Here is a 26767-nt window from a genome sequence, read left to right as displayed (position 1 = left end):
TACTGAAGAGTTGTTAACTTAATTCGTCAACATGTAAATAAAGGGATTTACTAATCTGAGTTCTTATTTTTGGTATAAAATAAAAAACACAACATCAATGTAACTATCATAACATGTAATCTGAAGATACAACATTCAGATATTTAAATTTCTGTTCAAAATAAACACTTTTATTATTAAAAGTACCCAAGAATATTGGATCCGAAATTTAAAAAAAATGCAAACTGACTTTTACAATGCATGATGATGGGAATTTTATAGACACTGAAATATGTGCAGACTTTGACCACTTTTCTCAAATTTTGCACCAAAATTTGGCCGCTATAAATGCGCAACATAATATTCACACTACGGTCGCCCTTGAAACTATCACCTTTGTTGTTCCATATTCAATTTTTCCCATCCCATAGTAATATAAAGAAGTTAAATCAGTACAGCTTCTTGACTTCAACACAAACTTTTACAAACGGCTAAAAGTTGTGTTGCTACATTTGTTTCGAATCTATAATCTTCACCAGTGTGGGATTTTTATCCATTAATGGACACTGTTTGTACAATTTTCATTTGGTATTAAAAATCTGGTGAACTGAAACCCTACATTCGCACAATGGGACCAGTAGAAGCCGATTGCATTTGCAAAAGATTGCTATGCACTACAAGTATAGACTTGTTATGATGGAACGATGCTACAAGGCTACGTTACTATGGTCAATGCACAACAATGGATCAAATGTTTATAAAACTAATTTCTTTTAAAATATTAATTGTAAATATAATAAAAAAATGCGCTACCAACTCAAACCATTTGTTTGCCTTACCTAATTTTTCAGTAAGACCAAAGGACACCTCACACACTCCACCAGAAAACTGCGACAGTGCGATGCTTCGATGCGATTCTTCGCCTTGATTACTTCAATTTCTGAGAATTGTACCATACGTAAATTTGACAAATTATATGTATTGCTGTATGTCTAATACCACTTTGTAAACACGTGAAAACACGATTACACAACTTCCCATCTACACAAAAAAATACCTAAAAACTTAAATCCATCCGTGTTTGTTACAATACCAGAACTGTTTGTTGCTAACGTTTTAAATGCCTCTCAAAAAAGGAATCCTGTATTGAGGCATCCAATGTATATTGTTGGTTGCCTATACACTAATATAATATTTTTTACATTTACAAATTTATACATCGAATTTACAATACCACACTTAAACTAGATGATTAAAAAACATAAAATCAATCATCAAAAGACAGTTTGTGATTTTTCGGTGTAATTAACCATGTGATTTTAAATTATCTAGCAACGTCGCACACTCACTTCATCCGCATCCGACGTTGCCATTTACGCCAACGTTGTCGATCCAAAAACGATCTACTTTCTTTTGCTTAAAGTTAAATTGCCATGTGTTCTGTTCGCACTAGAAACGTGGGTAACGCCATATGGAAGTGTTCAATCCACTCTAAGTGTTTAAAACGAAGTGCTTTACGGATACGAACATTATTGCAATTCTAATCTCATTTACCTCTTTCACAATTTTTCGTCTGATTTCGTTATAATGGCATCCAGGAGGACACGAATTAAGGGAATTGCCAACATCCCCCAGCGACGGAAGACCATAAACAATCCATCCAACACTGAAGAAAACACAAAGCTGTCTCCAGATTTTGGACATACGAACGATGAAGATCCTAACCTCAATCGGCAGCATGAGATCGTAGGTGATAAGCAGAGTGAAGAATGTCCCGCAGATGGAAAGGAGTTACAGAACGAGCTTGATAAGAACGAGGAAGTTGAAAAAACTAATGAAAATAGCAATGAAAAGGGTGTTGAAACACCCACCACACCCATTATTTCACCACCTACAAATTCTCCCCCTGAAATGTTAAAAGAGAAAAAGCTAGAGTCTCCAGATTTAAATTCTGTGACTAGATTTTCCGAAAATTATAATGATCCTATTAAAATTGTTTCGGAGAATACTCCTGAGATTGTTGAAAATACTCAGAACACTAAATTTGAGACTAAGCCAGCAGTGCCTGTGAGACGTAAGTTTATCAAACCAGCTATATCTGTGAATGCCATTAATCGAAAGACAAAAGAGAGTGAAGAGGCAAAGTCAATTACTAATAATAATCCAGTAAATGTAAGAAGTGGTAAGGTTGTTATCTTAAATGAAATTATCACATGTCCAAATCAAAATCAACATGTGGTGATTAAGTCAGATCATCAGGTTGTGGGAAATGGAGTTTACGAAAGCCAGAATCATCTACTGAAGCCACCTGAAGTGACCAGTGTAAGGCCTCCAAATTTAATAGGTAATTGTCGAAAATACTAGCAAGGTTAAATTTCTCTACTTGCAATATTGATCGCAGCGTTAACGACTCAATGTATAGGGTGTTTCCTTTTTTTGTTCATCTATTTATCAAAAAATTTTCAAATTAGAGTTGGCCATGAAAATATTTGTCATGTCTGATTAAACTGTAAAAGTAATGCATAACCTTTATTATATTAATTTATATTAATTATTACGCTACAGAAATCATACACAGTTAGATAATGAAGAAAATTATCTATCATGAGGTTATGACTAATGTTTCTAATTTCCTTTAAAAAAATTATAAAATTGTCATTAAAAAATCACGATTGTGAACAATGATAGACACATTTAAATTTTGTAGCTTCCTTATTCGTTATTAATTGTTTTATTAAAAGATTCACAACTCGTGGCAAACACGTTTATAGATTTTAAAGAATTGTCAGGAATGATTATAAAAATTAAGCAACAATAAAAACCGCAATTAGGTGTTAAAAAAGGCGCTAGGTACCACAAAGACCCTATCATAAATAAAGTCTCCCTTGCTATTATGTTGCATTCGGGGCTTCACCAAGTTTTATTGAACTAATGATAAAAACATTTAAACTGGTTTTATAATTTTAGCGTTAATAATAATTGTAATAACATTATAATGTACGAACATAAGAGGATAAAACATTTATTTACAACTTTACAGTGACGTATTTATCTAAGTATAGTTTTAGAAATTTCATTCTACCTTATAAAATTTTATTGACAATAACGAAACGGACAGTAGTACAATGGTAAAAAATATGTATGGCTCATACCAGCTCACCCGAATTTGTGAGAACATTTAGCAGGTTTAGTAGACTCATTAAATAATGGTCATTTTCGTTCGTGAGTAACAATGGTTCCTGTTCGGACCTGGATTATTCTGCTTTCTAACATCTGGGGATTACCGGCACGCGACAACTTTAAGTTGTAAATATCTCTTGCTATTGTACTACTGTCCTTGTCGTTATTGTCAATTTTATAGGGTAGAATGAAATTTCCAAAACTATAGAAATGTAGAAAACGTAATAACGAGTCCTGTCCTAAATATTCTTTCTCGGATTTTCTAGGTAAACCGCCCAGCGACCGGCTAAAAGAGGTTATAATCCGATTAGGGTCGTCTTTGTTACTTAATTTTTATGATCTCCACTGTCCGGTAGTAGTTTGCAAAAACTATACCATGAAAATTAACAGCGTAAACAACAATATTTTTAAAAGATTTGAAATTAATTTCATGAACAATATTTTTTCAATTGTTTTGTCGACATTGGAAATTGGATTTTAGTTCACATCCCCTAACTTTGAAAAGAATCAAGATAATACTTTAATCGGGTGGTCAATTTTGGACCGAGTTGAGTGTGAAATAATGCAATCTTCTATATCAGCGGATCGCAACCCATGGGTCGCGACCCAATTTTGGGTCGCGAAACTTTAAAAATGGGTCACCAATATTTGAAGTGAATCAATGTCGATATACATATATAGTAATATAGTTGTAATTTCAAAAAATAAATGCTCAAGTAAAAATTATTATTATAGTTATAGTTTGTATCTTATAGAAAAACAACAAATTTTAAAGACTAAAAATTAATTTTATTTGAGATAGACATTTTGTACAGGTCCTGCAATTTTAAGTAACCCCATACCTCCTAACCCCCACACCCCTCCCTCTATCGTATAGGTCGCCTTATAAATTCTATTAATATTTTTGGGTCGCTAGACAAAAAAGGTTGCGGACCGCTGTTCTATATACTATATATTTTATCCATGTAATAGACCCTCTTCAGTTTTGGGAGTTAACACTAAAATCACTATCATTGTTGTAATCTCCAGACATCAGCATTCTATCTGTCATTTATAAAATTGTTGATGAAACGGATATTTTAATTCATTTAAAAAAATGAACAAAAATGAAAAACCCTAGCGGTTTATCTGTATGATGTCTGAAATACAGGGTTTTTTAATTCTACTGGATGTTGGCACAATAAATGCAAATATTCGTGCAATACACATTTTAATTGTAATATTTTTGACATACAGTATATTTAACAGTAAGATAATCTATTATCAAATATTGTGCAGGTGTTCCAAATGTGAGTCGTTTATTTGTACGTAAATACAAAAGCTATGAGGGGGTGCGAGTAAGTTTTAGATAAAATAGCCTGTGGAATTATTATTTTTTATAACTAGACAATATAACCTATTGTGCTATAAATACCTGAACTCAATTTTTAAATAAGTGGAGTTAAAAATATTATTCCACTGGCAGTGACGCATCCTACGGAAATTCTAATTAACTAAAAACTAGGAACATTTTTTAACAACGTTATTTTAAGTTTTTGTTGTTTTAATGACATAAAAAAAATGTTTGTTTTTTTTAATAACACATTACTGTTTATGTAGAACATTTTGTTTCATTAAAAAACAACTAAATTTTATGTTAAAATCAGAGAAAAAATTACGCGGCAAAATAGATTCGCAACAATAATCTACCTCTGATTTCTCAAAATTTTGAAGCTTTAGCCACTTGACGTAAAGTGACACTATGATATTGGCCTAAATTTTTAATTGTGGCGAAACCCGTCTGCGTGTAGCGTATGATATAAGAATCTCTAGAAAATTATAACGCAGTTGACGTTTCTTTTGACAACAAAAATCACCTGCCGTCAAAAAATCGGAAAGTAAGAAGGATAGAGATATATTTCTGTTTCTAAAATTGACAGAAGTAAGATCCAGGCACATTATTTAAAATTAAAATGGAGCGCTGTCTTGGTTGAAATTTTTAATCCAAATTTTCAAATTATATCTTGTATTTTCTAATCGCTTTTAATTAAACTGTTTACAATGCACAACAAAAGAATGTAAGGTTTTCGGACTTTGTACATTGCAATAATGTAATCAAATGCCTAGTAACGATATCAGTACAAATGCATTTAGTGAGATACTGCCTTCATGGCGAAGAAATAAAAATTAAATCAGTAAACTTTTAGAATTAGATAAAAGATACATTTTTAGAAAAAAGGCAATGGTATACTAGACCCAAACATTTAGTGCGTTTTTGGCTTCACACCAATTTAACTCCCATTATAATTCATTAGGCCGTCACAACAAAAGTCACTAGATCGATTATTACTTGTAGTAGTAGTAGTAGTAGTAGTAGTAATTTTCTCTATCAAATGTAGGAACTGTCAAAGAAAATTTGCTGTTTACGATTTGAGGTTACAACAGATTGTACAGAATTACTACCGATCGACTATTCCAGTCACAAAAGTAACTCCAGCCCTATACAACAAGAAAGCGTCACCGGCAACCGGCAAACAGTCGTGGAGAACGTGTTAAATAGTATACTAAAGAACGAGTTTCATAAGGCAAATATTGAGGCACGAATCCAAGTTTATAGAACGAGCGGCGAAGCCGCGAGCTATATAAAGGATGAGTGCCACAATGGCCTTATGAACGAGTTAGTTATACTATTTTTTCACAAAATTCAAATGAAATTTGCATTTTTTTAATCTGGGGAATTTTCACAACAACTTTAATCCGAATCAATAACTGTAATTCGAATCAATTCCAGTTTTTGTAAGTTAAAATTGGTTAAAATGTCTTGTGAAGAAGTTAGTGAAGTCCTTACACTTCCCGAAATACGGGAAATTTTAATTTGACATTTGTCACTGACATTCACCTGACATTTCTCGTCATGGCTACCAATCTTACCGATCTAAATTACACCAGATCTATTTCAGAACTCCTTTCGGCTATTAACGAACTGCTGTGACGTCATTTGCGTGCTTTAATAGCTATTAGAAAACCAAAAAACGTGCGCGGCAGAAAAAGAATTTTAATCGTCAAAGCCATAAACGCACTAAATGTTTGCGTCTAGTATAAACTAATGTTATAGATAATATAAAAATCTTTTGTGAAACAAAAACAAAGAAAAATTAGGAAAGATAATAAAATGAAAAATGTTAGACGTCTTTGATTGAACGTGAAGCCTAAAGCTAAAGGAAGATTGATATGTTGGCTTTTACAATAATTAAATCCCACAGTACAATATACAAATCGCGGCCAGAAAATTTTGGTCGTCAGTGTCATTCCTCTGTCACAAAATGTGAAACACCTTTAAGTATTGTAACCTTATTTTTTAGTTTTGTCATTTTTGACGCTGCAGACATGCTAACACTGGATGCGACGTAACAAATCTTTTAACTTCAAAGATCAAAGTGACAATAAAGCATGGACTACATCAAAATTTTTAAAATGACAGAAAAATGACGTCCAAGATTTTCTGACCGCGACTCTAGGTATCAAGACAATTCAAAATAAAAAATATTTTTCGTCTACTCTATAATTTCCAGTAAGTCATACCATTTTTGATGATATAAGCTACATGAAAGCAATTTTTGTAAAAAAAATTAATCATGGCGCTAAATATAATTACATGTTAAATCGTCTTACTTATTTTATAAAATTGAATTAAGGTGCATCGATTTTAAAACGGAAGTTTATCAGTCACAATCAGATAAAGTATTGTGACAGTTGGCTAATTGCACGTTTTGATAATTGGAAAAACAGGAATTTGCAGGTTTGGCTCTGTATGTAGTCTATAATCTCTTTTTCTGCTTGAATTGCCACGAACAAGTTAGTCTTTTTAATTATCATACCAATCAATTTGAACTTCTAATTGTACAGTTTTATTCAAAAAATATTGGACAGTTGTCATTTACTAATGTGATAACTCGTAAAATGTGCTTTATTTAGATAACCTAATTTACTGACAGTAGTGTCATATTTGTCGGATATTAATAATATCAAAGGCATTGTATGACAAAATAGATTTTTGAAAAGTGTTAAATATATGGCAAAATGACAGTAAAGCTTGAATCACATATGATTTGTCATAAATGATAGAATAACACTGCCCAATATTTTTTGAATAAAACTGTACTTGAAAATTATCGTGAAAGTTGAAAAATATTCACCATAACACCCTCCCCCCTCCCCACTTGATAACATTATCTTTAAATGTTTTAAAGTACATCCAAAGATTATCAAATTAATTAATAACGTTTATTTCATCGTTTGTTGAGACAATATCATTCATACCTTGGAAGTGAGTCACAAAGTACCCTCATTTCCAAAAAATGTCGGACAAATGACATTGACAGGAAAGTCTTGTTCCCATTGCTTTTCATTGATCTACGAGAACCTGATTTGCTCATCTTGTCCGAAATTTTTTGGAAACGACTGTATGTTGCCAAAACTTCACGGAAGTGCGGTATATAATTAATCTATCTAACACATAGATTAATAAATAAGTTCAGAAGACAGATCAAGGATTTATTAGGAAAAATTTCGTCCAAGTAATTTCGCGCAATTCTGTGAAAATGGGGAGGGGCGCCGTCCGTGGACCGTTGTGAATAAACACGGGCTGCCAAAGACGCGTTCTTTTGGCATTTACTGTAAATGAACACCATATTTTCCTTTACCTCATTCGAATACATTTTCTTTCGAAATATGTATGACAGAAATTGACAAATTTTAAATTTTCCGGCAAACTTTGAAGTTCAGTTTGCTATGTTTTATATTTTAAAAAATTCAAAACAAGAATCTAGGAAACAAAGAAAATGTATTTTGAGTTGCGTTTCAAATTTATTCAGGCTCTTTATTACTCGTGGACCACCCTGTATAACAATATTTTTAAGAATATTGATTTTAAACAAAAAAGAACATCCACATATTAAGGGCGAACTCAGAATTTTAGAGAAAGTGTAATTTTGGACGCTTGTTCTTTTATCAGTGAAACACTGAGCTACCATATTGAAATATTTACAGAAGCTTAAGCTCTAAACTGAGGATCAAACTCCTTGAAAAGTCCCCGAGTTAGCAGCAAGCATCCAAGAACACGACAATGATTCTAAACACTCGCCGCAAATTCCAGAACCCAGCATTAATCGTAATTTTCCGAACGACTTCCAGTGCCATACAGCAATGGAAGTTCTTACATCTTTTACTCAAAATATTTGATCGATGAGTAGTGTTGGAACTCTAAATTCTATAAATATTTCTACGTCTTTGACTACAACAATATCCGTAACAAGATGTGAATCCTAAGACTTAATTATCATTGTGTCTAACATGTTGCGTTCCAGCTGAATTTATCAAGACACTATTTTTTAGGAATACATGTGACGTTAAAATATACTACAAAAAATAAAAGTTATGTTCGCTCCTTTATTCTAATATAGCCGGTGTATTTACAGATTCTTAACAAATCGTATTTACTTATGCTAAAGCTCAATAACTTTCAAATTAATATAATCCAGAAACGTAGTATTTAAATATTTATAACTAAAAGTCGAGTCATTATATTTTAATTTGGAATGAACTAACTCTATGATTAAGCAAATTTCTAGTGTGAACTTGAGAACAGATTAAATTCCAACCAGTCAATAATGCAACACTGCAGGTGTCTAAAGCGTGAAATTATTCCACGTTCCAAGAAGCATGACGTTTACGAATGTATTTACACAAAAAGTATATCGAAAATTCAAATTAAAGTCGCTTAAAATATCTGTAAATTTAAATTTTGTTCATTCATTTTCCAGAGAGAGATATAAAAAGACTAGTTCCTAGCAGCCCTCAACTGCTGTCGCCAGATATAGAATACCCCATACCGCCGCCTAGTCCTAATAAAATAAACAGGTCAAGGATTAAGGCGGTTCCACGACTGGGTCAACGCAACACCAGTTTTAGCGCCAGCGAATCTGAAGACGAAAGTCGGAGGAACTACAGGCACAGAAATGACTCCGTATGTTGTTTTTGAAGTAAATCTATGTTTTGTAAATTTCATTTTGTAGGTTTGCTCTTCAACTTCCGTGCAAGATACTAATTCAATCCCTGAATGCTTTTCCCCTCAGAAACCCAAAGAATTTAATTCCGTCATTCAACGAAAATGTAGGCGAACAGAACAGTCCCGCAAATTAGCGGAAGCTAGAAGAGATTTTTACTTGAAATTTGGTAACAAGAAGCCCGACAGACAAAAGTTGACGATGATAGATTTGATATTCTATAATCCGGTGACTAATCCAATGAGTAATGAGAACAAAAGTAAGAGGAAGAACTCAGAGGCGGAGAGTGAGAATGGTATTCAAGAAGCTACAATTGAAGAAGAAAGTGTTGATGACCCAGGTAAAACGGGAAGTGACGAAGAAAATGAAATGCCAGCACCACAGATTAAAATCGGCCCCCAAGGAGAGCTAGTACTGGACGAAAAAAGCTTATTAATTGAAAACAAGGCAGTGCAAAAGAGCAGGGAAGAAATCGAAAAGTCGCAAGTCGTCAATGGCGATTTTGAGACCGGCTATGGGGTGTATAAGAGAGCTAAACGTTCCAAAGATTGGAGCAAACAAGAAACTTTGAAGTTCTACAAAGCTCTGAATACCCTGGGAACCGATTTTACGTTAATGTGTGAATTGTTTCCGCGTAGATCTCGGAGAGAGTTGAAGATGAAATTTAAGAAAGAAGAAAGAATCAATAAGGCTTTGGTTGATAAGGCAATAATGCAGCCATGTGGGTTTGATTTTCACGACTTTAAACATGAAGTGGACATGGAAGAGAAAGAACTACAAGAACTAGAAAAACAAAAGGAACGGGAGAAAATAATGAAGCAAGAAGCAAAGAAGAGAAAAACAGGTAATGTGTTGATGATACTGTAGTAACAAAGAGTAACTTGCGATTTGCAGCTCTTCCACCAAAGGACCAACCACCTGAAAAAATAGCAAGAGTCGAGAAACCCAAAGTGAAGAAGAAAAGAGCTTTGGATATCATGAACGTGTTGGAAGACGATAGCGATGCTGACGAATCTGAGGTTGAATCGGTCGAGGATGACAGAACAGAAGATTTATTGTTAGAAACGATCCAAAAACCGACGAGATCTGGAAGAGTTCCTAAAAGATTAGAAAGATATAAAGCACCTGAACCAGAGAATAGATCTCTTAAAACTAAGCCTGGCTCGCTTTTAGTGGTAGCGAGTACGGGTCCAAACGGACCAGTGTACAAAGTATGTATGGTAACAGAAGAGAATAGTCGTCAACAAATCGGACATGATATGAACAGCTTAGAGAAAGCCTTAGAATGTAAAGAACACGGCATTACTAATTTATTTACGCTATCAGCTACAACCACTGAACTAGAACAGAACGTGACAATTCCGGCTGAAGAAAATAATATAACTATTCCCGCTGAAGAAAATGTAGTTCTAGCTGAAGAGAATGATATTACAATCCCCGTTGGTGAAGAAACTTGCACACCAAAGTAGAAGCGTTGAGTGTAGGGACATTAAAATGTATCTTATGCCATTTTGTTTTGTTGATATTTTTTTAATTTCTGTAGCGTGTAGTGTTATTTATTGCCTTAAATTTTGTCGTTTGTTATATTTGTTTTATAAAAACAATCATACATTTCCTATAATATGTAAGTAAATGACACGATTAAGCATATTTTATAAGTATATGTATTTAATAAACTAGTTTTATGCTGAGAACCTATTCGTTAAAATGACCGTCAGTTAACTTCTAGCGCTTCACAAGGTAACCACTTGGAACTTTCAAGTGCGTCCCACAAGTTACAGTCTTGTTCGATTCTTTCTCGGTTAATTTTGTCCACATCCAAGGGTAAAGAGTGATCTAGAATATAAGAGTATTAAAATATACTTAATTGTAACATTATTAAATTTTTAAACTTACCAATTAATTCCAGCAGATCTTCCTCCTTCTTTTCCAAGTGAGCTACACCAGACATATCCCCATGGTAGGCTTCATGGCCCCCAGAACCATCACCTTGGTCATAATAACCCTTTAAAAGAATTTACATTAAAATGTATTATTACATCTTTATTAACATAAATATATATCGATGATTTATTCTTTAAAAAATACTTTTGAGTTAACAATTGTTGAAATCCTACCAAGAGAGTCATAAAGAACACGATAATAAATTTTTAGAAATTTCTGTGACAGATTTTTTGTCTTATCAGATTACCATCAATTTGAAATGAAAGTTTGAGCTTAAAATGCAACGATGAAAGACAAACTTTCAAAAATCCATGGCTACCTTTGGTCAAGTTTTTTATTGCCCTCTCTTACGCCATTTATTAACTTAGCAGGCACCAAATAACTCAGTATACTTAACTCACTTGACATATATCTAGTAAAACTTTTATGACTTAACGGCTTAAGCCATACCACCCTTATAAGTCAAACTGGTTATTATAAGCTGCGACAAACAAATTTCACAATACAATACACTACAATAGCCAGTTTAACTTATAAGGGGGTTTGGTTTAAGCCTCTAATGTCATAAAAGTTTTACGAGGTATATGTGGAGTGATTTAAGGATATAACCTAGATTTGTGGACCATCTTCTAAATCCAACTATAGGTAATACAAATTAATTTAAAAGTCAAAACTCAAAAGTAATTGGTCTAAAATTATTTACACTGAACTTTCCTTGCATTTGAAGCACGAATAAGTCAATTTCTTTACAGAAATGATAAAAGTTGAATTGAAAATTTTTATTTTTTTTTTAAATGACGTCATCAAAATTTTGAATTTTAGTAAAGGATTTGTTAGGCCTTAAAGCATGTGCTATATTTCAGAAAAATAAGTTTCGTAGTTTCTAGGATAAACGGTACAAATAATATGACACGTGTAAGCAGATAATTTGCGTATTTTAGACAAAATTTTGAGATGACGTCATCAAATTTTTGGAGAGGATAAACAAATTTGACCAAGTGAATTTACTATATCTTTCTACTACTAAATCTTTCTAAAGTGCTTGCAAGATTTCAGAGCAGTCGATTTTGTGTTTTCTAAGATAAGCTTTCAAATTTTCTTGTAGCATCTTGATTTACTTTCAAAAACCTAATCCCAAAGGTAAAATTAAGGCGGATTAATAAACCACAAGTATAGAAGCATATTATATTTTATAAAACTTAAATAGGATTTACCTTGCAAAATCGTGAGATGACGTCATCAAATTGTTGGCGGGATGAACAAACAAATTATAATTACCGTTTAACCATTTATACGATAATCTTAAAATACACACAAACTTTCACAGCAATCGGTAAAACAGTTTCGGAGTTTACGTATCTAAGAAAACCGCCAACAAACAGACACAACGGAAAACCGATATTTTCGTATTGTAAAAACTGTAAAACGTGGAAAAAACGCTTTCGTTAAATCGTATATTTAAATTAATAGCAATATTCCAAACAGAACTTCCCAAGCCCCTGAAGCACGATCAAACAAATCCACTAACTTAAAAACATTATAGTATTTGATTCTGAAAATAAAAGTGTTTACAGGTAAACAAGCATGCTATTATGTGTTGCAAACGCGATTTTTAGATAAAATTTTGTGATGACGCCATCAGTTTTTTATTAGGAACAAATACATTAATTCATAGACAGACATAGTGTAATCGGAATAAAGACAGTAATGTGTTCCCAGAATTAAAAAAAAAATGAGAAAAGTCGTTTTTGGCTTATCAATAAAATATATTGCTGCATATATATATTTTTTTGGGGCATCTCTATCAACAGTTTCATAAACCAAAACTCTATAAAGAAAACGCATATATCGGAAGCTGCTATTCTTCTCATTTCAACTAAGATTTAGTTGTCAAAATTTTGCGATGACGTCATCAAATTTGTGGAAGAGATGAACTTATAGATTCTGATTAGCAAATTATCGCATTCACTACAACAACGACAAAGCATGTGCAAAATTTCAGCATATTTTCTAAAAACAAATTACGTAATTTTGAATTTTTTTCCAAAAACCTGCATGCATAAGGTTAAAAATAATGTATCTTTTCAATTACAATATTAATTTTTGTTTATTGGATCTTCAATTTTACACTTTTGACAAATTCTATGGGTTATGTGAGTTCTTAAATTTTCTTGTGAGTTTTCATGTAACAAGTGAACATAATTTCATAAAAATAATATATTCTACGACATGGTTTTGTTACAAAAATACAACTTTAGTGAGGGAAATTATTGTACTTTACCGTTTGCCAATTTGCATAATTTTGCCAGTATGTAGAAGGATCATAATATTGGCTATAGTCTGCGGCTGCAGTTGTGTATGTTGATGTAGTGTTTGTTGTCGAAGAGGTCCCTGTAGTAAGTGCCCCCTTTGGTTTCGGAACAGCATTGCAAATCTTCAGAGCCTTAGTCCCTAAACCTACATACCCATTCATGGTAGTTAAACTATCCTTCATTTCATCTTCACTACCAAATCTAACAAATCCGTAGCCCTTACTAAAGCCACTAGTATCCAAAATAACTAAAAATAAATTCTGATCAATATCTTCACCACTACAGTTACTAAAATTTTACCTTTAGCCGTCTTGATTGTGTTATACTTAGAAGAAAACACTCGATACAAGTTATAATCATCAACATCTGGACTTAAATCACCAACCCAGACTGAAAATTCTCGGTCGAGTAATGTCCGTCCAGTGTTACTGGCGTTGTTTAACCGGAATCTGACAATGGGAGATGTCCCTGGAATGGGTTTTCCGTTGAGCTTGTGCATGGCGTCAATGGCTTCTTCGTCAGTAGCAAAGTGAACAAAGCAGTAACCAGCGGCTTCTCCAGTGAACTTATTTCGCATCACTTTCACGTTCAGAGGGTTTTCGCCCATTTTACGAAAAGCTGAAATGATGAATGTTTCCGTCATGTAGGGCTCCAACTACAATGGGAGCCGTTAAAATATCGGACATGAGCAAGTGTATTATACTTACGCTGCCCATCCACAACTGACAGTGTATCATATTAGCCATATTGGAAGTCAATATCAACACACTTCTGGGGCAATAATTCTGTATTATCACTTTTTTAAGTTTTAAAACTTCCCTAACCTCAAAACTTTTTCTGTTACGTTTTTTTGTGTCTCACTGTTCACGATACGTCACCGCATTCGGTACACAGATTCACTCCACAGAACAACCAACAACCAATAAAAACTTCGCTCCATAGACAAACCACTCCTCGAGAGTCGAGACTCGACTCGACCAGACCCGACCAGTAAAACAACCAAAAACCATGAAACAGTGACTACCACTTATTTTCAGTGGAAATGATTAGGTAAAGTAGCCCAAGACCCATATATCTAATAGTACTATATTGCTAACTGGCGTCAAAAGAGTCCGAAAACATAACGGCAGAGCAATATATCGGACCTCTCTGTCTCTCTGTGGTACTAAACAGTACTGCGCATACACTCGTACTTGCTTGATTTGTAGTCGATAGCGTGATTGGATGCGTTTTGACATTTCGTACTTTCGCTTCTATTTTGTGTACGTGCGCACAGACCCTCGGTACTCTTATAGATAGAAAACAACATCTTCTGTCTCTCTCTGTCCGTGAACACCGTTTCTATGTTACTTCTCAAGAGTTAGCAATATAGTAGTATTAGATATATGCCAAGACCTATAAAGGCCGTAATTTTCATTTAGAGCTGCCTGTGTAGGACGTATAAAAACGAATAAGTTTATTTTATTGATGAAATCAATAATGAATTGCCATGTTTAAGTAATATCTATATCTAAAAAGTATAGTAACCAAGTCCATCTAGCGACTTGCCACTTTCATGTTTTCTGGCAGCAGTTTTCTGTTATTAATGTAGTTGTAATTATTATCAAAAAATAAAAATTTACGAGTACGAAAAAAGTGATCTCCCGTTTCCGTCCGTCTGTCGTTTGTGTCGATTTTTATTAGACGCGTAATCTCCGAAACTGATGTACCGGTTGTTGTCAGATTTTCTATGTATTGTTACGAAATAAACCCATACGCTGCCCTGGTACAACGCCTAAATGAATTTTCTCGAGGGCCTTCTAGTATGTACGACGATGATGGGTTGACTCATCATCAGTGACGGCGGCCGATCGGCGTTCACTAAAGAAAAACCTGGAAGCTGAAATCGTGATGGGTAATCCAGAAAAAGAAAGTATGAGTTTAAATAGAAGCCTTCGGGGAACGTGGAATTCAGACAACGAGTGGAGTCCAGTAATCACGGAACTATTGTGTACATCACTGTATCATTGTCGCATTAAATTTGAGTTACTGAGAAATAAATTATTGAGTTTTATCCACGCCGATTTTAAATACCGGTCACCGTAACAGTATATTACGAATAACATGTAGATGATGGTAAAACGCTAATCAAAATTTGGCTAATCATCCCCAATGGGATGACGTCATCTCCAAAATTTAGAATAAGAATTCTTTTTAATTTTATAAAATAATATACTCTTTTACTTGTGAATCTTATGATGCATGAATCTAGATAAAAAAAAAATCAAAATTGTATAACAACATTTTGCTATTTAACTTCTTTTGAAACTGCAAAACCGAATGCTCTGCAGTCTTGCAAACGTTTTAAGGTAATAGTAATCAAGCTAAAACGTAAATCAAAATTTTTTCGTTTATCCCCTCCCAAAAAATTGATGAGGTTTTCTCAAAATGTTGCCTAATAAATCCTCTCTGAAATATGCGAAACATTATGACTCTATGCTTGTGGTTTATCAAAACACTCACAGTTTTCATAAATGAGGCAATTTATTTTATTAATTAAATCAGGAACGACTCACTCCATTTTCCCGAAAATGTGGGAATACAGAACTGTTATTATTAGTATTACACTGTATCTGTCCAACTTGATATACATGTCCCTGGCAAAAAGTTGAAGACGTCATAAACATTTTTTTTAATAGAAAAACTTAGTTGAAACAAACGCATAACACGCTTCTTTACATTTATTATTACTTATGAATATAAGTGTTTTTATAAAAAAATAAAATTCGCAAAATCAAATCTTATTAATATTTTTCGATTATTCTACTTACTTCAGAGGCGAGGGAAGTTCTGTCGAAATAACCTTGGATAATTTTTTTATTTTTAATTTAAGTTGTTGACTTCAAAAATACCACTGCATAGGTTTAATAGCTTACAAAAAACTTACTGAAAATGTGAAACCTTCGGTGACAGTGTTTCAGTGAAAGAACCACCAAATTCGTTTTTGTTTTTTTTGTTATTTGTACCGGGCGAAACAAATTATGGTGTTGGCAATTCTGAATTCTGAGCGCCTTACAATCGTCATGAGAAAATGACTGGGTGACTAAATTTCATTTTGATAATCACGCATATCATCATCAAATTTTAAATATGTTGCCAACCTGACAAAAAAACACAATCATTAAAAGTCACCCGGTAGTCGCCGAAGCAATTTTCAGTTTTTTCTAAAAATTATAACACAAAGGTTAGTTCACGAGAAACTCTTCGCCTAAAAAATTCCAAACGCAACCAATAATACATGGCAATCTTTAATATTTACTACCACTATTTTTTTTAAGTAAAAACATGGTTATCCTTTTGAACAAAAATTTTTGGTGACTTACTTATCTAACCATAATTCACATTCTTTTATTTTTTATATCACTAAACATATTCGTCATTTTTAAAATTAAATTAATACACATTTATGTTTCTTCCTTTTCCTTTGTTCACTAATCGTAGCTTTAGCTGCTTCTGCAAACACAGCGTGAACATTGGATCTAGTCTTTGCAGAACACTCAAGATAAGTTATTGCTTCTATACTTTTGGCAACAGTTTCCGCGTCTTCTCTTGTTACTGGTCTTTTCTTCATCTTCTCTAACTTTTCCAGTGCTTTTTTATCGTCCCTTAAGTCACTTTTGGTACCGATTAGCAAAATGGGCACATTTGGGCAAAAGTGTTTCACTTCAGGCCACCACTTAACGGGAACGTTTTCCAAAGAAACTCGCCATGTTACAGAAAAGCAAATCAAAACAACATCTGTGTCTGGATATTGGATGGGCCTTAGACGATCGTAGGCCTCTTGTCCGGAAGTGTCCCACAGAACCAATTCTATATTTTTACCGCCAACTTCAATATCTGCTACATAATTTTCGAACACAGTGGGTACATACTGTTCATCGAATTTGTCTGCGGCAAATGCTATCAAAAGACAGGTTTTTCCACAGGCGCCATCACCCACAATTATTAGTTTCTTCCGGATGGACATTTTCAAGTATTAACACTGATAAACTAATTCACTACATTTGTCGGTTGACGGGGATAAAATAAAATTACAAGTTTTTAAGTTTCTTGAGAACTGTTTCGTAATCAAATAATGAAAGATAAGCCCTATCTGTAGAGTTTTAGATGCTATCTTTAGCAAATTTTTTCTAGTAAATTAAATGCAAAGGTAATGTCTGAGCACAAGGTGTATGGTAGAAGACGAAATTTGAAATAAACGATACCGATAAGTGTGAAACCAAATTTTATTCAAAGAAATTTGCTCATCTATAAAGTACCATTGTTATGTCGTTGAAATTTCATGGCAAATTTTTAAATTTTGCGTCAAAATCACCATTAACTGTCAATAAAAAAGATATTTTTACAATCTTAGAATGAAAAGATTATCTTATTATATTAAGGATCTATTCTCTACACGAACAAAAATGTTTTACAACGAAAAAATATCTATTCACAGGTTACAACAAATAAGTTTAAATGATACAGAATACAAAGAGAGAATATGTCTACTTTTACTGAAACGTCAAGACACGAAGCAAACTTTCGGAATTTGCACTCCGAAATTTTTACAAAAAGTCACATTCTAGTATTTTGACTAGGGATATTTCCACGATTGTATCGGATGTCTAAATAAAACTTCATTAGAATGTTATGCCATCAGCTTTCGTTTTTTCCGTATGTCGTTTCCGAAATCAATTTTGAAAGCTGTCATCCGCCGCTTGTCACATAGACTATTGTGAATTAATAATAATCTTTAAACTGAATTTGACATCGAAATGACAATACTGTCTCGAACAGGATAACAAAGCACTACGACATACGAAAAAAAAATGAATAAAATAGGACACACCTCTCTCGAACAGGTTTTCATTTGGACACCCATTATTTATTTTTAGTAACAAATCAGCTGATATAATGGATATAACTATAACCATAGCAAGACATCCATTTCATTCTGGTATTTATGTTAATCAGACTAGATAATATGTTATCTATGGGTACAATTGGCCACCACGAAAACAATTAACATAGTTAAAATAAATCTATTATCTTGATATGAGCACCTACTAAAAATATTTTTTATTATTTGACGTCATACTAAACAGCATGATTAAAAAAATCTTAACTTTGATAAAGATGTAGATCAAAATAATATTTAAACAATTTAAAAGTACAGTTTGGAAAATAGAAACATCTATGTATTATGAAACTATGAAAAGTAAGTTCCACAAAGATTAAGGTGAAGATTATTTTTCTCTTCTGTTTTTGAACTAAAATCATTTATAAAATACAATGTTACTTTGATCTAAAATTTTTGTGTTTAGAAGATGCTACTCAAATTTAATAGTTGTTCATTTTCTCATTAATTCAGGTTTTCAGTTTCCTGTTTTGAATAAGTAAACATAAAGAAGATATTTGAAGTACCTAGTAATAAACACAATGTGAGGAGAAACATGCAAGGAAGAAGTAAACAAATAAAAGATTTTGCGAAGATGAAATACAAATAAAACCACTGGTGGTGTTAAAGTTATATCTACTTTTGAACAAACATTTTTAACTTATCTAATCATAATTCACTGAAGATCAAAATATTACATTTTTGTATTATTTTTTATATCACCATGCATATTTGTCATTTTAAAATTAAATTAATACACAATTAGATTTTTTCTTTTTCTTCTTTTGACTAATCGTAGCTCTAGCCGCTTCCGTAAATACAGGGTGAACATTGAATTTAGTCTTTGCGGAACACTCAAGATAGGTTACTGCTTCTATTCTCTTAGCAAGAGCTTCCGCGTCTTCTCTTGCTACTGGTTTCTTCCCCATCTTTTCTAGCATTGCCAGTTTTTTTTTGTTTTCTCTTAAGTCACTTTTTGTACCAATTAGCAAAATAGGTACATTCGGCCAAAAGTGTTTCACTTCAGGCCACCAGTTAACGCGAACATTTTCGAAAGAATCTGGCCATGCTACAGAAAAGCAAATCAAAACAACATCTGTTTCTGGATATTGGATGGGTCTTAAACGATCATAGTCCTCTTGCCCGGGAGTGTCGCAAAGAGCCAATTCGACATTTTTGCCGTTAACTGGAACATCTGCTATATAAGTTTCGAACACAGGGGGTATGTGGTTTTCATTGAACTCGTCTTTGGCAAATGCTATTAAAAGACAGGTTTTTCCGCAGACGCCATCACCAATGACTATTAGTTTCTTCTGGATGGACATTTTCAAGTATTAACACTGATGAACTAATTCACTACATTGACGGAGATAAAATAAAATAACGAGTTTTTAAGTTTCTTGAGAACTGTTTTGTAATCACATAATGAAAGATAAGCCCTATCTGCAGAATTTTAGATGCTATCTCTAGCAAATTTTTTCCGGTAAATTAAATGCAAAGGTCCGAACAGAAGGTGTATGGTAGAAGGCCAAATTTGAAATAAACGATTTATAATATACATATTTCAATAGGTACCGATAAGTGAGACAACAACAGAAAAATGTATTCAAAAAAATTTGGTTATCTCTAAGAAATTGTGATTTTTTTGTAATTTCGGCTCTAATTAGCCATGACGCGTATGTCAGGAGTGGAATTGACACTGCTAGAGAAACAACTAGAGTAGAAATTTAGAAAAACACCTGATACAACAAGTAGGTACTTACTGCATATACATTGGGAGTGGTTTTCAGAAGTTAAAAAACACGATTTTTGCTATAAACATCGTATGCACTTAAATTTTGTTCAATTATATCGGACATGTGAAATGTTTAATCAGAATTTATCTGTTTAGTACATTCCAAAAATATTCATTCATCAGTCATTTCAAAGGTAGTTTTTTTATCTGACCTGATTTTAATGAAATATGATTAAAAATCTCATAACAGTGATAAATATACATATATATATATATATTTATCATTGTTATGAGATCCAAAATAATCCAAACAATTATAGGAAAAATTTGACAATATACTTTGAAAAATAACAAAACATATGTTCTAAGATCATTTATGACAATTAAGTGTCACAAAGCCAAATACTAACATGATAATTATTTTTTGCTGATACTTTTGAAATTTAATACTCACAATAATGCTCTATAAAATGTAATCTCAGATTCTTGCAGTGTCGAAGATGGTATTTCATTTTAATAGCTGTTGCCTTTTTCAGCCGTTAAAATATTCAGTACCCTTTTTGAGAACACAAACAGAAACAAGGTAAGTAGTAGTAGGTAGTAATAAATGTGAAGTGACGAGAAACTCAAAGTAAAGAAAATTTGTATAAACGAAATAAAGATAAAAATAAACCACTCTTTAAGTCAAAATTAGGTTTACTTTTAAACAAAAATTATTGTAGCTTGCTTACATCACTATATTTACTCAAGATCACAATATTCATTTCTTCTATTAATTTTAGACCACTAAACATATTTGTCATTGTTAAAATTATATTAATGCACATTTACACTTCTTCTTTTTCTTCTTTTGACCAATCGTAGCTCTAGCCGCTTCCGCAAACACAGTTTGAACATTGAATTTAGTCTTTGCAGAACACTCAAGATAAGTAATTACTTCTATTCTCTTAGCAACAGCTTCCGCGTCTTCTCTTGTTACTGGTTTCTTTTTCAACTTCTCTAGCTTTTCTAGTTCTTCTTCATCTTCTCTTAGGTCACTTTTGGTTCCAATTAGCAAAATGGGTACACTCGGACAAAAACGTTTTACTTCAGGCGACCATCGAATCGGAATATTGTACAAAGAATCTATCCATGCTAGAGAAAAACAAATCAAAACAACGTCTGTTTCTGGGTACTGGATGGGTCGTAGACGATCATAATCCTCTTGTCCGGAAGTGTCCCACAGAGACAATTCAATGTTTTTTCCGTCAACTTCAATATCTGCTACATAATTTTCGAATACGGTGGGTCTGTATTTTGAATCGAATGTGCCCTTAGCAAAGGCTATTAAAAGACAAGTTTTTCCACAGTCGCCATCACCCACGATTATTAGTTTTTTCTGTATGGACATTATGAAACATTAACACTGATAAACTAATCTACTACATTTGTCGGGTAACGAAAACAAAGTAAAATTATTAGACGTTTTTACATTTCACAAGAACTTTGTCTTATCTGCACAATTTTCAATGTTATCGCTAAAAAAACTTAAAACTGAATACAAAGGTAACGTCCAGATAAAAGATATGTAGTAAAAGAGAGAATTTCAGATAATAAACGATTACAATCTATTTTAATAATGACTAATGTGTGTGCAAGTACTAAAAAAAAAGTCGTACATAGCAGTTGTCTCCCTTCTGCAACACAACAATTAGTATTTTTCATAAATAAATAGAAGGTAATCGACACTCAGTTAATTATAATGGGACTTTGTTTTCCAAAATTTCGACGAAATTAAATACGAATTTTCGAAGCAATTGATATAATAAATCGGTTACACATTCATTTATTGACGTATTTTACGTACATAGTACTAATATTGTTGAAGTACATGTAATAAAGCACCTCAAGCGCAATTTATCTACTATATTTTTCACACAACACAACGTTGTGAACAAATTTCTAAAAGAGAATAAACCTTAAATGTTACCTAGTAAGTATTTACCAAAATTTCGAAAAAAGCAGGTTAATCATTTCCGAGATAAATGGTAAATTTTAATAGGCCAATCATATTTTTGTTACGCACAGCTTGCCCTGAATGAACGTAGATGTTAGAATGGAAATACTTTGAGAATAACCCATTCATAAAACGTAGTAAGTAGACTTAAAACCGTCCAGACGAGTTTACTTGCGAATTTAGGGAGACAAAACTGTTTCGAGAAATCTTGTTACGTCGACAGAAAAAATAAAACCATTCCAGGTGCCAGCAAATGTAGAGATGTACTAAATACGTTAAATCAATAAAATAGGACTTGAGCAGGTTTTTATTTAGACACCCGTTACTTATTTTTAGTAACAAATCAGCTGATATAATGGATATGTAACCATAGCAATACATCCATTTCATTATGTTAATCAAACTAGATAACATGTTATCTATGGGTACAATTAGCAACCACGAAAATAATTATCATAGTTAAAATAATTCTGTTATCTTGATATGAGCACCTCCTTAAGATATTTTTTATTTGACGTCATGCTAAACAACATGATTAAAAAAAATCTTAACTTTGATAGAGAAATAGATCAAAATAATATTTAAAAAAAATAAAAGTACCTACAGTTGGGAAAATAGGAACATCTATTATGAAACTATGAAAAGTAAAATTCCATAAAGATTAAGATGAAAATTACTTTTCTCTACTGCGTTTTAAATTTAATAAGTAAGTAAAATGCTTTATAAAATATAATGTTACTTTAATCCAAGATTCTTGTATTTTAGAAGAAATTACTCAAATTTAATACTTGTTCATTTTCTCATCCATTCAACTTTTCAGTTTCCTGTTTTGAAGAAGCGAACATAAAGAAGATATTTGAAGTAGTAATAAGCACAAAGTGAGGAGAAACATGAAGGAATAAGAAACAAATAAAAGATTTTGTGAAAAGAAACAAAAATAAAACCACTGGTTGAAAGTTAGACCTACTTTCGAACAAAAATTTTTAAATTATCTATTCATAATTCACTGAAGAACAAAATGTTACAATGTTCTATTATTTTTTATATCACTACACATATTTGTCATTTTAAAATTAAATTAATACACAATTAGATTTTTTCTTTTTCTTCTTTTGACTAATCGTAGCTCTAGCCGCTTCCGCAAACACAGTGTGAACATTGAATTTAGTCTTTGCGGAACATTCAAGATAAGTTACTGCTTCTATTCTCTTAGCAACAGTTTCCGCATCGTCTCTTGCTACTGGTTTCTTCTTCATTTTCTCTAACTTTGCCAGTTCTTCTTTGTCTTCTCGTAAGTCACTTTTTGTTCCAATCAGCAAAATGGGCACATTTGGGCAAAAGTGTTTCACTTCAGGCCACCACCGAACGGGAACATTTTCCAAAGAATCTCGCCATGCTACTGAAAAGCAAATCAAAACAACGTCTGTTTCTGGATATTGGATGGGTCTTAAACGATCATAGTCTTCTTGTCCGGAAGTGTCCCAAAGAGACAATTCGACATTTTTGCCGTCAACTTCAATATCTGCTACATAGTTTTCGAACACAGTGGGTCTGTACTCTGCATTGAATATGTCTTTGGCAAATGCTATCAAAAGACAGGTTTTTCCACAGGCGCCATCACCTACGACTATTAGTTTCTTCTGGATGGACATTTTCAAATATTAACACTGATAAACTAATTCACTACATTTGTCGCTTGACAAAGATAAAGTAAAATTAGACGCTTTTATGTTGCACGAGAATTGTTTCGTAATAAAATGATAAAAGATAAGCCTTATCTGAACAGTTTTAGATACTATCGCTAGCAAATTTGTAGCAGTAAATTAAGTGCAAAGGTAATGTCCGTATAAAAATTATATGGTAGAATAGGGAATTTGAAATAACATTTACAACTTAGTTCAGTGTGAAAACAGTAAAAAACTTGTTCAAAGAAATTACTGCATATACATCCAAAATACTTAGTTTTCACAAGAGATTTGTTTTATTAAAGGTTTCGGTATAAGAACAATCGAACATACTAATACACCTCTAAAAAGGTGACCACATGATCTCAAAAAAATATGAATGATTTCGGAAGTAAATACTTTCCCACGTTAAGATTTAATTTAACAAATGTAAAAAGTTTAGTTTTGACATTATAATTTGTCGTGAAATATGACATACTGAAATTGCAAGTTTTTCGATTCTTTCTGTTTGTCCGCATACTGTCGATTATGTAACTGCAAATCTAGTTTGTATACATTATTTTAAAATTTCAAGCGCATTTTATCATTATTTTGGAGATGAAAAACGCTAACCACAATCTATCTATCTATCAATGGTCCCCTCCAATAGATTAGTGCTTTTACAGTACAATTTATTTTTGACTTTGTATGAGTAACTACATTGCAACAAAAAAAAAATTACAAATCATCACATTTTACGGTTTGTATTTGATATTATTTAGAGGGCTTTTCAAAATTTTGATAAAATTTCTCTGCTGTAAACAAATAAGCAAAAATTTATTAAATTAGTACACACTGTAGCTTCGTGTTGAAGCTGTAAAATAGAATGGAAGGCTTTCGCAACCAGAGTTAGTAACACAAAGACGTTTTTCGGGTTTGGATCGTGTCAGTTGTAGCAAAAATTTGGACGTTTCACCCAAGATCGGAAAGTTCGGGAAAGGAAAAAAGGAAATTGGAGGTGAATCTCCTCTAACACGAAAAAGAGAGTGACAAGGCTGCGACTGATTCATGGAAGTGGTGATGTTCCGAATGAATGAGTTTCTAAATAGAAGAGAGCGGGGAAACCACTGTCTTTGTACAGATATTACATAGGTACTACACTGTTTTGAAACACATGTCTAGAGTGAAAATAACTGCGTAATGCGTATGTTGGAATTTAGAAAAAATACCTTTCGTCTCAAGTTATTTCTCCGATTCATACACATATCTGCCAAAATTACGTACCTACTGAATTTTTACAAAATGCGTAATTTTTGTGTCAATTAAATTACAAAAATTCAGCATACTTATGGAATTTAAAATTGTTAGTGCAGGTATTCATTCACGTAGACTCATTAACAAAAATATGCCATACAAATGGCTGGTTGATCATAGTTGACCATAGCTAAAATATGTTTTTACTCATGATTTGCTCTTAATAATATCAACACGGAGAAGAAAAATATTTTGAAAAAACCTACACAATCACCCGTCATCAGAAAATGAACTCTTAAGAAAAATTTTAAAATAACCAACAGCCCATAAAAATATATCCAAGAAGCTGACCTTTTTAGTGGGGAAAGTATATTAACTTTTCATACAGACAATGTAACACTAATAACGTCAGTACTGTCTTCCCAGAATTTTGAGAAAACTAGACGAACTATTAAAAAAAATAATTTGTTCTTGAATTTATTTTACTGCAATATCCCGTAGATAGATGTGAATAATCATAAAAAATTGGTCGGAGGTTATTTCGACAGAACTTCCCTCTCCCCTGAAACACAATAACACCATTAAAAGAAATTCAGCTTTTACGAAAAATTATAGAATTTGATTATATGTACAATTTTTATTTTTTTATGAGAACTCTTATAAGTTAAAATAAAGATGTATGTAATGTTAAAGTAAATGTAAAACACCGTGCTGGGGTTCCAAATGAGTTTCCCCTCAACAAAATTTTGCGATGATGTCATCAACATTTTTGCAAAGATACATATATCACTTTGGATAGGTGCAGTGTAATACTAATGATAACAGTATTGTACTCCCAAATTTTCGGGAAAACGAAGTGAGCTGTTCCCGACTTTTAATAAAATAAATTGACGCATTCATTGATTTTTATGAGTCATCCTATATAAGAAATTTAAAAACTATTAATGCAGTGATAAATCAGAAGTATAAACTCGTCATATTTCGGACATTTTGACATTTATTCGGCAAAATTTTGAAATGACGTCATCAATTTTTTGGGAGGAGATAAACGAATAAATTTTGCTTAACGATTTACCATAATTACGATAACCTTAAAATATTTACAAGATTTCAGAGCAATCGGTTTTGCAGTTCCAAAGTTATATTGCAAAATATTTTTATTCAGTTTTGAATTTTCTCCAAAAACTCTGGATGTCTAGGGTGAAAATTCGACACAGATTCACACACCACAAGTACAGGCTAAGCTAAGCCGGTGCCCTAATATAGTGTTTCATTTGATGTGGAAAAGAAAAAATGTGGTCAAAGAATAGTTTTCATATTGATTAAATTTCTTCCACGCAGTAAAATAAATGTATATCGGTTACAATACTTCCTCCGCTTACGCTTGGTGGTCGCAATCTTTCTGATAATTGAACTTGAAAGTAGCACCTCTTAGTTTTTATCAAATATCCACGCCTCCTCAAACCCATTACATAACCAATTAATTACTTCCTGAGCGTAAGCTGTTTTTTCGACCTTTCATGACCCCTAGAGTGCGAAGAAGGAGGTCTCCCGTTTCCGTCTGTCGGTCTGCTTAAAATTTAATTTTGATACTCCAAAACCGAATGTTCCGAGATTTTGGCAAACGTTGTAAGATTATTGTAATGTTGGTGAATAGTTAACCAAAATTTATTCTTTTATCCCCTCCCAAAAAATGTATGACGTCATCTCAAAATTTTGTCAAATAAATCCTACCTAAAAT

At 32.7% G+C, this 26767-nt stretch overlaps 7 protein-coding genes across 8 annotated transcripts in view; 1 reads left to right on the top strand and 6 right to left on the bottom strand.

Annotated features, from left to right (window-relative positions):
- The window catches only part of LOC135144774 (uncharacterized), a 31515-nt gene extending 30441 nt beyond the window's left edge, over positions 1 to 1074 (bottom strand). Inside the window, exons 1-2 of the mRNA XM_064076850.1 lie at positions 979 to 1074; positions 819 to 919 (exon numbers count right to left, since the gene is read on the bottom strand). The gene's annotated coding sequence lies outside the window, so the exon portion shown is untranslated. The remainder of the gene's footprint in view (positions 1 to 818; positions 920 to 978) is intronic.
- Positions 1075 to 1327: 253 nt separating this feature from the next.
- LOC135144731 (transcription factor TFIIIB component B'' homolog) lies at positions 1328 to 10897 on the top strand. The gene is made up of 4 exons (XM_064076792.1): positions 1328 to 2323; positions 8961 to 9163; positions 9213 to 10047; positions 10098 to 10897. The coding sequence occupies exons 1-4, from the start codon at positions 1567 to 1569 to the stop codon at positions 10670 to 10672; spliced, it is 2370 nt and encodes a 789-aa protein (XP_063932862.1). The 5' UTR covers positions 1328 to 1566; the 3' UTR covers positions 10673 to 10897.
- On the bottom strand, positions 10773 to 14472 carry LOC135144732 (tRNA selenocysteine 1-associated protein 1). Of its 2 annotated transcripts, none has more exons than XM_064076793.1 (5): positions 14167 to 14472; positions 13760 to 14114; positions 13429 to 13706; positions 11100 to 11208; positions 10773 to 11039 (listed from the first exon to the last, which is right to left on the bottom strand). In XM_064076793.1, the coding sequence occupies exons 1-5, from the start codon at positions 14203 to 14205 to the stop codon at positions 10918 to 10920; spliced, it is 903 nt and encodes a 300-aa protein (XP_063932863.1). In that variant the 5' UTR covers positions 14206 to 14472; the 3' UTR covers positions 10773 to 10917. The 2 variants fall into 2 exon arrangements, with proteins under 2 accessions (XP_063932863.1, XP_063932865.1); XM_064076795.1 differs by having other exon boundaries at positions 13760 to 14077; positions 14167 to 14469.
- A 1809-nt stretch (positions 14473 to 16281) lies between these two features.
- On the bottom strand, positions 16282 to 17503 carry LOC135144601 (ras-like GTP-binding protein rhoA). Its single transcript, XM_064076628.1, has one exon. It carries the CDS (start codon positions 17463 to 17465, stop codon positions 16887 to 16889), a length of 579 nt encoding a protein of 192 aa, XP_063932698.1. The 5' UTR covers positions 17466 to 17503; the 3' UTR covers positions 16282 to 16886.
- Positions 17504 to 19103: 1600 nt separating this feature from the next.
- On the bottom strand, positions 19104 to 19808 carry LOC135144691 (ras-like GTP-binding protein RHO). Its single transcript, XM_064076746.1, has one exon. It carries the CDS (start codon positions 19700 to 19702, stop codon positions 19124 to 19126), a length of 579 nt encoding a protein of 192 aa, XP_063932816.1. The 5' UTR covers positions 19703 to 19808; the 3' UTR covers positions 19104 to 19123.
- Positions 19809 to 20790: 982 nt separating this feature from the next.
- Positions 20791 to 21638, bottom strand: LOC135144636 (ras-like GTP-binding protein rhoA). The gene has a single exon (XM_064076678.1). It carries the CDS (start codon positions 21500 to 21502, stop codon positions 20924 to 20926), a length of 579 nt encoding a protein of 192 aa, XP_063932748.1. The 5' UTR covers positions 21503 to 21638; the 3' UTR covers positions 20791 to 20923.
- Positions 21639 to 23086: 1448 nt separating this feature from the next.
- On the bottom strand, positions 23087 to 23843 carry LOC135144634 (ras-like GTP-binding protein RHO). Its single transcript, XM_064076677.1, has one exon. It carries the CDS (start codon positions 23758 to 23760, stop codon positions 23182 to 23184), a length of 579 nt encoding a protein of 192 aa, XP_063932747.1. The 5' UTR covers positions 23761 to 23843; the 3' UTR covers positions 23087 to 23181.
- Between the last annotated feature and the right edge of the window lie 2924 nt (positions 23844 to 26767).

This window comes from Zophobas morio, unplaced genomic scaffold (genome assembly GCF_036711695.1).
Source record: "Zophobas morio isolate AGI-343-1 ecotype UQ-CSIRO unplaced genomic scaffold, CSIRO_AGI_Zmor_V1 ptg000108l, whole genome shotgun sequence".
Taxonomy (NCBI): Eukaryota; Metazoa; Arthropoda; class Insecta; order Coleoptera; family Tenebrionidae; genus Zophobas; species Zophobas morio.
Note: the sequence above shows the minus strand (reverse complement) of the source record. Positions and strands in the feature narration are given on the sequence as shown.

Coding starts and splice junctions, on each gene's coding strand:
- LOC135144636 (XM_064076678.1), bottom strand. CDS start 21,502: ATGTCCATACAGAAAAAACTAATAATCGTGGGTGATGGCGACTGTGGA.
- LOC135144732 (XM_064076793.1), bottom strand. CDS start 14,205: ATGGCTAATATGATACACTGTCAGTTGTGGATGGGCAGC. Junction 13,707..13,759: donor CACAATCAAGACGGCTAAAG/GTAAAATTTTAG, acceptor ATTTATTTTTAG/TTATTTTGGATACTAGTGGC. Junction 11,209..13,428: donor ATTATGCAAATTGGCAAACG/GTAAAGTACAAT, acceptor ATTCTTTTAAAG/GGTTATTATGACCAAGGTGA.
- LOC135144634 (XM_064076677.1), bottom strand. CDS start 23,760: ATGTCCATCCAGAAGAAACTAATAGTCGTAGGTGATGGCGCCTGTGGA.
- LOC135144731 (XM_064076792.1), top strand. CDS start 1,567: ATGGCATCCAGGAGGACACGAATTAAGGGAATTGCCAACATCCCCCAG. Junction 2,324..8,960: donor AAGGCCTCCAAATTTAATAG/GTAATTGTCGAA, acceptor TTCATTTTCCAG/AGAGAGATATAAAAAGACTA. Junction 10,048..10,097: donor AGCAAAGAAGAGAAAAACAG/GTAATGTGTTGA, acceptor TGCGATTTGCAG/CTCTTCCACCAAAGGACCAA.
- LOC135144691 (XM_064076746.1), bottom strand. CDS start 19,702: ATGTCCATCCAGAAGAAACTAATAGTCATTGGTGATGGCGTCTGCGGA.
- LOC135144601 (XM_064076628.1), bottom strand. CDS start 17,465: ATGTCCATCCGGAAGAAACTAATAATTGTGGGTGATGGCGCCTGTGGA.